At 40.8% G+C, this 14,732-nt stretch overlaps 1 protein-coding gene across 1 annotated transcript; it reads left to right on the top strand.

Moving 5' to 3' along the window:
• Window positions 1-3,717: 3,717 nt before the first annotated feature.
• On the top strand, window positions 3,718-13,685 carry LOC117295608 (putative protein FAM47C). The gene is made up of 5 exons (XM_033778313.1): window positions 3,718-3,722; window positions 3,818-4,641; window positions 8,379-8,526; window positions 11,281-11,370; window positions 13,483-13,685. Exons 1-5 carry the CDS (start codon window positions 3,718-3,720, stop codon window positions 13,496-13,498), a joined length of 1,083 nt encoding a protein of 360 aa, XP_033634204.1. The 3' UTR covers window positions 13,499-13,685.
• Window positions 13,686-14,732: the final 1,047 nt, after the last annotated feature.

The raw sequence follows: 14,732 nt of genomic DNA, 5'->3' as shown, positions 1-14,732 counted from the left end.
GAAGAAATTCAGAAGTAAAAACTGGAAACACCCATTTCCAATTTTGTTGAAATGTTTCCAATACTGTTTACTTTGAACCTTTTTTTTTTACTTCTCAATATGTTCAACGCTTTATAGTTTGGTCACCAACTTACCAAGTGCTGAACTGCAGACCACCCTATTGAATTGACGAACTGCCGAGCTGCAGCCGAGTTGGACTTAACCAATCTGTGAAAGGGTTGTTACAAGGCAGTGCGTGTGTGCTGTCCGTTTACAATGCCCGCCGTTCACTCATAAAGCACGCACGCACTGCCGCGCTGCCTCATAACTCAGTTCGTCAATCCAATAGGCTGGTACCTGAGGTTTCCTAGAATTTGTACCATGAAAAGTGGTAAAACTTTAGCAAATCGGTTGACTAGTTGTACGTGTTGGACCAAAGTCCAGTATGTCGCTCGAAAGAATCTCGTAACCCTATGGCTTGGCCGTCGAGAGGAGGGTTACATTATCGCAACTAATTATGATGATGATAAAAATACTAGGAATAGTTTAAATCTCTCATGAGCTGTGTGACACTGGACACTAATGGTAATTTTCAAAGATCAGTTTTCTTCCTCGATGTATCTCAACATATGCAAACAATAACAAACCTGTGAAAATTTTGATTCAATTGGCCGTCAAAGTTGCAAGAGAATAATAAAAGAAAAAAACACCCTTGTTGTTCCACAAGTTGTGTGCTTTCAGATGCCTTAATAGGGAGAGGTTGATTGTATACGCATTGTGAATAACGGCTCACCCTGAAGTAATGTAGTTTTCGAGAAAGGAGTAGTTTTCCATGAATTTGTATGCATATGTTGAGATACACCAAGTGAGAAGACTGGTGTTTGACAATTACCAATAGTGTCCAATGTCTTTAAGTAACTTATTACTTAGAGAGTGTTTTGTAATTAAATAAACCATAGGCCTACGTGCATATGTACAAAGCTTTACACTACATATGTTGTTAATTACTGTGCATTAACTGTCCATTCTGCTTTTTGCCAATTGCATTTAGAACACACTGTGCATATAAGATGTTGCCCTCGAAAGGAATTCAATGATATAAGTTTCTGTCAGGTTTGATTGGTGTTCCAACGGAGATTACTGAACCAGAAGCAATAGAAGCTTACAAGAAAGCACTGAAGGAGGGAAGCAAGTCAGTAAAACGCACGAGGCTTATGTTGGTTGGTCAGGAACGAGTAGGAAAAACAAGCCTGATGAGGAATCTTACTTATCAAAGGTATGTTGTGTTCAAAATAAAGTAAAGTCTGTACCAAGCCAATGCGGCTCATCGGGAGGGTTTGTATCTGTAATATATCAACACTAAAGGGCGCTATTTCCACAACCCTTGTAAGCTAGTCATGAGTTACTCTGATGAATAAACGTGTATCTGGAAGTTATACTCTGTGAAGACATCCACTCATTTCAGTATCCAGCAGTTAATTAGTTTTCTTTCATCTAAAATTAATTTGATTACCACAACCCTCTTGAACCATCCCAGATCCTCTTCATGAGTTTGCTGATTGTGGAGGATTGTCTGTAGACCTGAATAACAATTTCATATGGCCAGTTGTACCAATCAGTGTGAAAGTACGGTGTGAAGTGGCATAAGAGTGGTCTGTGGAGGAGGATTGGGGCCTTGTCTATTTATTAATGTCACATTCATCATCATCATCATCATCATTCTCAATTGATCCATCAAGGGGACGTAGAGCCGCCCAACCAATGTGCTCTGCTGCGTATTGCCACAGATGCCCAGCCCGGGACTCAAAGTCTGCTTCCAGCTGGCCTACCCAGGTGCTGCGAGGTCAGCCTCTTAACCTCTTCCAGGCTGGGCAGGAGTGGGATCCTCCCCGTGCTTCCACGCTCAGCTTGAGGGCCACATGGGTAGGTGTATCCGATGGGAGCTGTCTGACATGGCCAAAGAGGGAATGATGTCTCCAGGAGATAGTCACGCGAATGTCCTCGATGCCAGTGGTCTCCGAGGTTGTTGCGTTAGTGTTGAAATCAGACCACCGGTAGCCGAGAATGCCTTGGTGCGTCATCAGCTCAGAGTGTCCAATGTTCCTGAGCCATAAAGTAGGACAGGGAGGACACGGGTCGTGACTACCCTCAGCTTGGCATCAACACTTGTTGATGAGTAATGAATAGGTGTTCTCTCTGGACACAGTCTCTAACATAGGAAAGGTTTAGTGTGTGCTCGTGTGCGGCCTCAATCCTATCATACCCTCTCCTTCTCTGTCACTCCATGCCTGGCCTGTAAGGATGTGAACCCCACTAAATAACTATTACATTGTAGGCCCTCAAAATACTCTAATCTAGACAGATTTTAGAGTCTTATTAGCAAAGGGAAATCATCATCATCATCGGATAGCATCATGCATTTCTGCACCGGCTGCCTGACTTGTGAGATGCTTCCAAATAGACCAGTCTTGAGCTGCCACTTCTGCCTCCTCCACAGACCACCCAGTGCCCAGTCTGGAGGGGTCCCTCTGGATTACATTTTTCCATGATGTCCTAGGGCACCCTCGTCTGCGATTCCCATGGGTTGGTGACCAGTTGTAGAGTTGTTTAGTGATGCGATTTGTTCCCATTCGTTGATCCCCATTGGGGAAATAGTGTAAACAATTTACAAATTGTGATCTAGGGGTTGTTGAGGAAAAAAGTTCCAAGAGTCAATCAATAATTTCCCATTTCAAGATCAAATGTTGCACGATGAAGTTAATGTTATTGGCAGTTAAAAGTGCACTTTTCATTTCATCTATTTGCAGTTTCAACAGTGAGGAGCCTTCAACTGAAGGGATAAATACAGAGTCACTATGCACCATAGATGTCATTCAGGCTAAGGGCTGGATTCTTCATGGTGAAAGAGGTGAAAACATTGTGTACATAATACCATAGACACCATCTTTACAGGCAACTTGGGTTTCGATCCTAAACCATTTTTATTTTGTTGAGCAGCCAAGTCGGTCCCTGACCAAACATACAAGGAATTTGATTAAAAATCCCATTTGCCACACACAATAATGTATCATCTCTAGTCAAAATGGCCGATTTCATATTGTGGGGCTTAAAGTGGAAACTTTCATTAGGGTTGTGCAACTATGTTAATGTTTTAATGAAACTTGCAACTTCCATTTAACTGTTAACCCATTTTTACTGATTTCAATCCAAAATGATAATTGGAACTATGTCATAATGTGCAGTAAACCCACAATATTGTCAGTGCTGGCTTTCTATCGCAAAGCTTCCCGACTTTCTACATGTATGTATGCAGTGTCAAACATGAACTTGCTCTAATTGTTGTCTCCTCCAAATTTTGAGCGCAAAATTGCTAAGGTGTTTTGTTTATTTACCCTCTACTTTGAAATTTTACAATTTATTTCTGTTTGAATGAATTAGTTTACTTCTGACTTTCTGCAGATGACCCTGCTAGTTTTAAAAGTGAATTTGTGGAAAGTGTGGCTGAAGAATGGGATCAAAACATGCAGAGAAATGCTGCTGAGAAGTCAAGCAGAGAAATTATGGCGAGTCTTAACATTGCTGTGAGTCCTCAAACTGCTGTGAGTCTTCAAACTGCTGTGAGTCCTCAAACTGCTGTGACTCCTCAAATTGCTGTGAGTCCTCAAACTGCTGTGAGTCCTCAAACTGCTGTGACTCCTCAAATTGCTGTGCGTCCTCAAACTGATGTGAGTCCTCAAAATGCTGTGACTCCTCAAACTGCTGTGAGTCCTCAAACTGCTGTGAGTCCTCAAACTGCTGTGACTCCTCAAATTGCTGTGAGTCCTCAAACTGATGTGAGTCCTCAAAATGCTGTGACTCCTCAAACTGCTGTGAGTCCTCAAACTGCTGTGAGTCCTCAAACTGCTGTGAGTCTTCAAACTGCTGTGAGGCCTCAAACTGCTGCGATTCCTCAAACTGCTGTGAGTCCTCAAACTGCTGTGAGTCCTCAAACTGCTGTGAGTCTTCAAACTGCTGTGAGGCCTCAAACTGCTGTGATTCCTCAAACTGCTGTGAGTCCTCCAACTGCTGTGAGTCCTCCAACTGCAGTGAGTCCTCCAACTGCAGTGAGTCCTCAAACTGCTGTGACTCCTCAAACTGCTGTGAGTTCTCAAACTGCTGTGAGTCCTCAAACTGCTGTGAGTTCTCAAACTGCTGTGAGGCCTCAAACTGCTGTGAGTCCTCAAACTGCTGTGAGTCCTCAAACTGCTGTGACTCCTCAAATTGCTGTGAGTCCTCAAACTGCTGTGAGTTCTCAAACTGCTGTGAGTCCTCAAACTGCTGTGACTCCTCAAACTGCTGTGAGTCCTCAAACTGATGTGACTCCTCAAATTGCTGTGAGTCCTCAAACTGCTGTGAGTCCTCAAACTGCTGTGACTCCTCAAATTGCTGTGAGTCCTCAAACTGATGTGAGTCCTCAAAATGCTGTGACTCCTCAAACTGCTGTGAGTCCTCATACTGCTGTGAGTCCTCAAACTGCAGAGAGTTCTCAAACTGCTGTGAGTCCTCAAACTGCTGTGAGTTCGCAAAATGCAGCGAGTTCTCAAAAAGCAGCGAGTTCTCAAAGAGTGAGTTCTGAAAATGCAGTGACTCCCGAAGATGAGCTAGAACCAGCCATTGCAGAAGGTAATGAACAATGGGAGACTTTCTGGGACGATAGAGGGCAGCAGACTTACCGGGTTAATCCATTGTTCTCAGAATTATGCGCATGTTCAGAACTACGTAAACAATGGAAATTTACCCGGTATGTCTGCTGCCGCCTAGCGTTGGAAAGTCTCCTATTAGTTTGGGTGATAGAGATGTACGATAAGAGAAAGGCTGGCCTGACATTACATGCAGGATACAGAGACCATGGCCTCCGAAGCCCCTGGTCCATGGCCTTGGTGCCCTTCAAAGGTTTCCCATTGACTTTACGTCTTTCTAATGGAAGGGCCTTTGCAAAATAGCCTTGCCCTTACTGCTGTTTCTATGTTTTGTGTTGCTAGTTACAATATTGTCTAGCGCTTTGAGGGCTGGCATAAGGCATAAACACTCTTGTTATTATTGTTATTACTTTCCAACATGTTCATAGACACAGCTGCCAACTATTACGATTATTTCGTAATTATTACGAATTTATCAATGAATTACGAAAATACGAATTGCTTGTTAAAAGTTACGAATTTCAACTTTCCCGTGATAGAAAAAAAACAAACTCTGATTTAGCTTTGAAAAGTCGACTAAACTGCTTGTATTTGATTTTGAGTACACAGTAATCGATTCTTTGTTTAAATGCCGTTTAAAAACACTGTAACAGCATGGAACCTCTCTTGACGAATACTGAAGACATTCGGTTTTTATAGTAACGATATAAGTGCGTTGCAGGATACTAGTATACACATATTGACTGGCAACGAGGTAACGTCTGTTCCCACGAGGGACTTTGAGTGACCAGAAGAGCGACCTATTTCCCGAGGCCTAGGCCCCTTCGTCTGGTCACTCACAGGCCCGAGGGGGAATAGCGGACACTAGTTACCGAATTGTGCCAGTCAATATGTGTTTTATAACACAGCTCGGTCTTAAAATGTCAAATAAGAACAGAAAAAGGAATTTTGTAGTTTGTTCACGGTTCAAGTCAAGAGAAGGCGCTGTTACCACGGGCACTATTTGCAAAGACTAGTGCCCGCTCTGGTACTATTCCCGCAAAACACGCGCGCGATCACTAGCCTATATTAGTTCATTCCACGTGACCGTGTTTCAGCCAACCAGAATACAGAAAAAGCAAGAAGTGTGTTATAACAATACGTATTATACAAGAAACCGTGTGGAAACGAGCGACAGAATGCACAGTATCGATATAAGTGCGTTGCAGGATACCAGCACTACGTATTATACATAAATACAAGAAAACGTGTGGAAACCAGCGACAGAATGCACACGTGTGTTAGTTGTCGGCATAACATGTTTTCGGTGACCTGTCAAAATCTATGCAAAACTCCGTGATTCTCTATGTCTTCTACCTTAGTACATTGCGATTGTCAGAACTGTTGGAATAAAGGTAAACAGACTAGGTATTTGTCACAATTAATGATGGGTACGGTGGTAAAATCCCAAAGAGAGACTGTTTTTAAGTCCGTAAAATGGTGCAACAAGTCTTTGTGCGCGATCGATATTCAATAAAAAACCGCATGCACATGTCCGGCATTCGAGGCGAGTGGGGAAACACAACTCAAATGTCCGGGGTTGAAAACGTGCTGCCTGTGGGTTCATTCTCAACCTCGTTTCGTTTATATCCTTTTTGCTAAATAATAACCTAGACTCATAAACACATGGCTCTTGCTGCAAACTTTTATTTGCAAAAGGAGTTTTGTATGCAATCTAATCTCAATCATGAAATAGTATAAATGTAAATGTTTATAAGGAAAAAAGCATTTACAAAGGACATAAATAACGGGATATGATTGTCCAAAATCAAGAAAAAAAAACAATATTTTTTTTTATTTTCGATTTTTTTCTTTCTTTACTACATGTAGCCTTTAAAAAACTTTACAGGTGAACCAAAATTTGTTTTACCCTAAAAATAGTTCATAGTTTACATGTATTCACCCCACGTGACAACACAAAAACTAGTATTTATCATTTTTTCAAACGCCTTGAAATTCCACGGTGTTTTATTACTGGTTGAAATACTCAAATGGTGGCAGCTATATAAAGCACGGATGGAATTCCAGGCTTGGAAAGGTATTCGATCTGTGATATGGTGTGTACATGGAAGCCTTGCTGCCTGGTATATCTGGGGTTGTATGGAAACAAGTGTGCCTGCTTGACAACCACTTTTCCAACCTTACCAGAAAGTACAATGATTTCTTTGATGTTTGACCCTTTGGTGCACAAGGCCGTCGCTAGAGACCACCAAAAACATGACCAAATTGGACTTTTATAAACAGTCATAAAACAAAAAACCCCAAATATACCGCCCTCATTTGATGGTTTAGAACAATTGTTGAGCTTTCATTTGGTGTGATGTTCAACAGGGGGTGCTAATATAAAATATTGAGACAAACGGTTGAAACATGTTTTGTTTTTTTTGCTTTCTTAAAAATTAATCTGTGCACCAAAGTGTTAACAATGTTTTACAATTGAAACAATATTATGTCTGATACTTTTATTTTTGTATTTATTTTTATTTTTAAGTATTTATTTTTAACTCACACACACATGGCCTGAAGGCTATTTCAACTTGTTGGCTACAATCAACTATTTTTCCAGGGGCCGCTACATGTACTCCTGGGGCTGAAACATGGTTACCCCCTTTACAGTACATTATATATGCTTGCATATCATCCATCAGAAGCCTGGCTGGTAGAGCCGAAAGCACACCTCCCCAACTTTACGAAGCAATCATGGTTAATTGTGTTGTTAAATGCTTAAAGCCCTGCATTTCGTGGGAAAGCCATGGTTTTCATGGCACAATTAGCAGTTTTTGTTAATTACTCCTCTTTTGACGAGCGGGGCCTTTTGACCTTTTTCTGGCTGGAACCAACTTTGGGCCCATGCTATTTCAAAATTAATGCATCGGTGAGCTTATAATTGCTTATGGGTATGGAATTGCACCCATAGAGAATACCTAGGGAATATAGGATTCATTTGACCTCTCATGTGGGCACAGGGTGACCCCAATTACCACAAAAAACAAGTTCGGCTGATTAAAGTGCCTACTTTAGGTGACCATATAACTGGAAAATTAAAGGAGATACATTCAAATTGAGTGCAGATTCATGAAGTTTGGCAGGAAGTAAGATGGAATACCAAATTTGAGCTCTCTACATGTACCTGGTACAATAACTAAATTATGAGCTTTCAAAGTCAGAAAATATCACAAAAATCACTTTTCGCGTCTCGCGCGAGCACAAAATGGCCGCCATGACCAAATTTCAATGGGTCATATCTCGAAAACGACATGGAGTATGACTTAGCTTTTTTGTATGTGTTCATTTGAGCCACATCCAATCATTCTGATGAAGTTTCATCAAAATCTGAGAGGGTCACCTCTGAACTTTTCTGAAAACTGGTTGATTTGACACGGAATGACCCTGCTGTGTACTTATATAAAACTTCTGTACATGTACTATAATGCTCAACACTAGCTGTATATAGAGTAGAGGATTAAGTAGAGTCTAGGGAGAGAGTAACAGTGAATGTGTATGAAATATCCAGTGAGGTCGCAAGATAACTTTGGTTATTCTGGGTCAGAGTCCATGTTGTTTGGGTCACTGTTTATCTAGGTTAGGTTAGCATATCTTTACAACAATGCCGCATATGATTGAACATCGTAAAGTAAGACTTTAAAAAAAGCCTTCATTTCTTGTATTCATTACCTATAGGCCCAGGGTCTGCCAAAGAAGTCACATCAAATCCAATTGATCCTGAAATCGCTCGTGCACTAAGAACACGAAGAGAGAGAAACGTTGCAGGAATTATCCAAAATGATGAGGGAGTACTTCTCAGGATTTGTATTATACAACTCATCAGGTATGTAACGATAGTTAGTGTAGAACTGTTATCCGAGACCTTTAAGTTGTCCAACTTATTTATAGTGATACATACATACACACCAAGCAAAACACTGTCGCACACCAGAGTAGTACACTTTACTTCTGTTCTGTTTTATTTTGTTCTCTCGTGGGGTATGGTTGCCTGGCTTGTGACAACAAGTCAGGCTGTATGTAAGCTGTATCAAATATTTAATGGCAGTCCCTCCCTTTGAGCAACCCTCCCTGGCTGCAGTTGGACTCTAGGCTGCATAGGAACAATATAAAAAGGGAACATGAACATTAACAAGTAGTGAAACATTAAACTTTAACGAACGGGCTATCGATATTAACCAAGGGTCGATGAGTTTACCTGAACACAATATCCCCAGAAAATAACACCCATATTTTATGCCATGTATAAAATACACTTTGCATGCACAACATAAGATAAAACATGTTTGCTTTACTCACCCAATAATGATTGATTCTGAACCCTGAAAACCTGCAATTCTGTGCAGCGTTGAGATTATCGATTATACATTATAACGTTTGTTGTGTGCTTGTAAACAACGGCTCCAAAAGCGCAATATTGGGCTTTTGTCGTGCACTCGAAGGACGCCCTCTGTCGCCTGAGTCGCAAAGTTGCAACAGTTAGTATAGCGCCCCCTATCGATCAGTCTGAGATTAATAAATACAAGCAACCACCATGACCACAATAATTATTTCCAGAGAATAATCGTCTAAATCCATCATCATCCTTTTAAAGGCAGTGGACACTATTGGTAATTACTCAAAATAATTATTAGCATAAAAACCTTGCTTGGTAACGAGTAATGGAGAGCTGTTGGTAGTATAAAACATTGTGAGAAACCGCTCCATCTGAAGCGACGTAGTTTCCGCGAACGAAGTAATAATTTCCACAAAATTGATTTTGAGACCTCAGAATTAGATTTTGCATCTGAAAGCACACAACTTCGTGTGACATAAGGGTGTTTTTTATATCATTATTAACTCACAGCTTCGATGACCAACAGAACCTCATAGAAGCAGTGGAAAAAGTTCAGCGCAGAGCAGCGCGCTGAAAAATGTGACAGCCAGACCGGTGGTGAACTACTTTTAACTGTCTTTAATACCAGTAAGCTTTACCCGTGGTTCTACAAATAAGAGAACAATAAAGATACAATAAGTCTACGATATGATTTACAGACAGAGATTATTATAAGAACAGAAATGACATCAATTTCCATAATCAACTCTATAATAGGCTCAGGGTCAACTCTTTACACCCAAATAATCCACTAATCATAAAAGGCTAAATCACTGGAGCAGCAACTTTACTGGCATGTAAACTAAGAGAGCAACTGGATTATTTATAGGCTCGATATAGAACAAATACAGCACTGGCAACCTTTATAATAGCCAACAACTTCTGTAAAGTACCTGGGAAACGTCTGTAACTACGGTAAAAACACTTCCATATCGCGGTCCTACTACTTGCCGTCAACTCGCCGACTTGCCGTCAACTCGCCGTCAAATCATTTTCGTGCCGTCAACTCATTAAATTTACTTGAAAAAATTATAAACGGGGCACGGAAGTGTTAAGTCTGGGCTAAACTACATATTTCTCATGGTTTTCGGTACAAATTCATTCACAAAAACGACTTTGTGTTGGTAAAAAAAGTACCAATCATTGACATCTTGGGCCAAGATTAATCCATATGAAAAAGCAAGATGGCGGCCGACGGTTTTGCTGCTTCGAGATCATTTTTTCACCAGAAAAAAAACTCAATTTTTATTCCGAAATACGACCTAACACTTACGCAAGTTCTCTTTTAGCTGATACGTCACCGTTCTATGCTTCTTTTGTGGATTTTAAATGTATATTGGAGGAGTTGACGGCGAGTTGACGGCACAAGTGAGTTGACGGCGAGTTGACGGCAAGTAGTAGGACCCCCCATATCGTAACTGGTAAATAACATATAATTAACTTTCCCCGAGCAGGCCATGAGACCTATAAACAAGCCCAAAACTTCTCCCAATATCCCACCTTTAGAGATAACAAAATAAGAAAGGTTCTACTCACTTTATACTGCACGCACGGGGCTGGAATAAACTGGTTGATGGATGAATATTAATCTGATTTTAGGTGATTTTCGTGGAATTATTGGAGAACTTTGGTGAATAACATGGCGATTTATGAAGTGATTGGAATCATGTGGAATTAGCCAGTCAACAGAGGGCGCTATTTACATTTCCGCTAGAGACTTTTTTACACGCGCTTTGTCGCAAACGATTACAGGCGTGAAAGCAGTGTCACCCAGCTTCTACAACAACTTGAGTGGGAACGACTATAGACACTAGTCGTTTAAAATCTCGTCTAACTGTTATCTTTAAAGAACTAAACCATCTTGCTCCATCCAACATACATCACCTCAAGGTGACGTGGGAGGATACCACACGACAGACCATCTAGAAACTATAAAAGAAAATGCAAGCACATGTGCTGACCAGAAAAGGATTACTGGCCCAGAAGTGTCACCTGTTTTTGTCCTTTGCTGTGGTTATTTTTGCATATTTTTTGTAAATTAAAAGCAATGCCTTGTATGCTGGCAGCTGTGTGAAATTGGGGTCTTCATGTTGTCAGGAATGTTGCCATTGGTCCCAGTCACAGCACGTCTTCCCTTGAAGCAAGACACTCAATCACAATGAGTCTGTTTCTGGTCTTTATTGCACCATTATTTCTCTTCTGCAGACATTCCTGTCTTCTAGAGCTGTCTATGTTGTTGTGTTCAATCTCAGCCATGATCTGGAGAAACCCATTCCAGTTTCTGGAGCTGGAGCTGTGAGTAAAACACATTTTCTCATGTCTTAAGTGTTACCATAGAGAAAGGACCCACAGAAGGAGTGACAACTACATGTAGTAGAACTTAAAAGGTTCTATCTGTGTTATTGCGATTGTTATACATCTGGATTTACAACCCCAGGTATTTGCTCAATAAAGACGACTCTGGGTGTTTATCTCTGGAGTGACGTAATACTTACCCAGCGTGCAGTGCGCGGCATCGGCGTCCCTGTCGACCGAAATGGCTTCATACAGAAAAAAAACGAGAATTTTCACAGCGATTTTTTAGATTGTGTAGTTCTGTGTATGAAGTGCATACATGTACAATGTGTTGAGAAAGCACTTTAGAACACATCAACATGTTTGAAGCCGTAGAAAAAAAAAGGTCTACCTAAAATAGTTATATCAGATTTTTGAGTTGCTTATGCTTCCTATCCTGGTCCTACTACTAGTGCTGTAAACTCGTCGTCAACTCACTTGTGCCATCAGCTCAACTGCTACTGGTACAGATTAGTCTTGACCCAAGTTGGTAGCGATAAGTTTACACGAAGCGCAGTACATAATACACTATGGGGTACTGATAATTGATGTCTTGGGTTATGACTATTCCGTTTTTCGGAAAGCGCCCTCTGTTGTCTACGTGTACAAGCTCTGTGAATAAGCAAGGTGGCGGCCGACAGCTTTGCTGCTTCATGATCAATTTTTTTCATGAGAACAAAACTCAATCAAATAACCAAAATGTAACCTAAAACTTATGAACATTATTGTTTTTGCTAATACTTTACAGTTCTATGCATCTTTTGTTGATTTTAAATGTATGTGTATTGGTTGAGTTGACGGCGAGTTGATTGCGCCAAGTGAGATGACGACGAGTTGACGGCAAGTATAGTCATTGCCTGATGTATTACGCATTGGTTGAACATGCAGACAACGACGGGGACAGGCGAAGACCAATGAAACGCGGTAACGCACATAGGATACAAAGGCCTTGCTGTTTACTCAAGCGGCAAGAGGTCCCATAGAGTTTCTACAGAGCCAGGCAAACACTAATTGGATTAATGAGTAGCCTCAGCGGAGTTGTGACTCATTCTGTGGGTCCTTTCTCTATGGTGTAACTACATCATTCAAATAGTGACCTGTGTCCCAGGATACAACCTTTTTTTGTTTCTTCTTTTACTCTAAAATAGTTGTAGTCAAAGTACTAGTTTATAACAGCCAAAGGAAGTTAATAAGCACGACAGTTTTTTTTTTAAATTAAGTAGAATGAATAACAAGACAAAGTTCTCAAAGAACAAATCTACACTTCTAACTATGACATTGTTTTATCCGCAAAACCGAATGTAATTTCTTGATAACCTCACTCACAATACCTCAAACCCATATTTCCATCATTTGTTTTTGCTTATTTTAGTTTTGAATGAATTATATGAATAATGGTCATATGAGGTAATGTATTAAACAATTTGTAGACAAATTTGTAGACATTGTATTTCAAGATAACAATGCAGGTATCACTTATTTGGTCTTTTGAAATTTTACAATAATCCATCTCCACCTTAACACCAAGTATTGTTGGATTTTGGTAAAACTCATTTTTAAAGCTCAAAAGCCTTAATATACAGTTTTACATGCCGGCGCTCTACCAACTATCTAGCTGTCTAGCCCTAAGTTGGCAGTCTCCTTATTTTGTCAATGTCTGTGTTCGGGGGCGCTAGTCAGAAGCCATACAGTCGTTATAACTGCCATGTAGCCATGGGACACACCAAACTTTACGATACAACCTGGGAAGCACCAGCCAGGGGATCACCTTTCAGAGATGCAACTTTTCATTTCAGATTTCAAATAAGAAACCACAAGGGAAACTGACTTATCAGACTCTGGGTGATGGGTTTGCTTCTGACTGGCACCCCAAACAAAGATGTTGAAATATTATAGGGAGACCACCATCTTAGGGAGAACACCAACATAGGGCTAGAAACTCCGTTGGTAGAGCGTCGGCACAAAAATCTAGAGCTTGCAGGTTGAAATCCTGCATTAGACATTTCTTCTTTGTTAAATAACCACATCAATATTTATTTAAAAATCCTTTTATTTTGTCTCATGAATGAGAAGACGTCATGTCAAATGACTCCAATACAGTACTTGGACTTCTGGATGAGATCTGTCTACACCTATACCAAAGAAAACACCTCCAAAAGCAAAAACAGATTGGAGCAGAAATCTCCACCAATTTTCATTGTTGGAACTCACAGAGACAGTGTTGGAGGGGCAGACTTGCCTGATAGGGAGCGGAAGAAATTGGTAAGTAACTATGCTGAAAGATGCTGCAACTTTTCTAGAATGGAGCAAGGACTCAAGCTTTGCTGTTGTCAGAGTATGGATTCTGGTCCCAAGTGTGACACTTTATAAATCCGGCTTTCAGTATTACTGATGTAGTGGCAGGGGTCTTTTGCCCCGTTACTCACATAAACTCACCAACAAAAAAAGCAATAGGAAAAAATAGGAAAAGAGAAACCTAAATCTGATGCAACCCCCATGACACAACCCGGCGTAGACATACAACCAACGAGTACCGACGCATACCACATGCATACCAGTACTTCTTGTGTACCTGATGTGTACCTGACCCAATGCAGTCACAAACTTTCCCTTTTGGGCCATCATGCACAAAACAATGTTCTGGTTAAAATGGCTAATTACTAGTGGTTGATAAACAATGCAGCCCATTGCCCGTATTTATTTTTTTATTTTATTTTTCTCTATGCAAGTCGCAAGACACACAAGGCCTGAAGGCCAGTTCAAGGTGTGGGCTAAAATTACTATTTCCAGATGCGTTGCCACCTACTCCTAGGGCTGAAACAGGGTTACCCCTTTGACAGTCCATACGGATGTACATGTAGGCTTGGGTATCATCAGTCCGAAGCCTGGCCGGTAGTGCGGAAAGCACTACCTCCCAAAATTTACATAGCAAGTGTCACGACCGGGATTCGAACCCACACTCTGTTGACCAAACACCAGAGCTTGAATCCAGTGCTATAAATCCCTCGGCCATGACACACCACGCCGTATGTTTATGTTTCACAGGATTTGGGAATGTACTGAGTATAAATCACTTGGCACACATCAATGTATATAATTTTCTTTCATCAAAAGATGATCCTCCCTTGTTGGCATGCAGGGCAGAAATTTGTTCCCTTCAATGTTGCCTGTATAAATTGGAGATGTGACTATAATTATATAAAGAAGTAAAAAGTCGCCCGGTTCTGATTCATTCATTATCAATGGTACGACCTTTGACGACCCAAGACACATTGCTGAGCATTTTAACGATTTCTTTCAAATATTGGTCCTAACTTGGCATC

The sequence above is a fragment of the Asterias rubens genome, chromosome 10 (genome assembly GCF_902459465.1).
Source record: "Asterias rubens chromosome 10, eAstRub1.3, whole genome shotgun sequence".
NCBI lineage: Eukaryota > Metazoa > Echinodermata > Asteroidea > Forcipulatida > Asteriidae > Asterias > Asterias rubens.
The sequence above is the reverse complement of the archived record's forward strand: the minus strand, read 5'-3'. Positions and strand labels throughout refer to the sequence as shown.

What these genes read in the sequence shown, in the direction of transcription:
- LOC117295608 (XM_033778313.1), top strand. An exon ending in AGAACCAGCCATTGCAGAAG is followed by an intron (nt 4,642 to 8,378) that starts GTAATGAACAAT and finishes CATTACCTATAG; the next exon opens with GCCCAGGGTCTGCCAAAGAA. An exon ending in TGTATTATACAACTCATCAG is followed by an intron (nt 8,527 to 11,280) that starts GTATGTAACGAT and finishes TCTCTTCTGCAG; the next exon opens with ACATTCCTGTCTTCTAGAGC.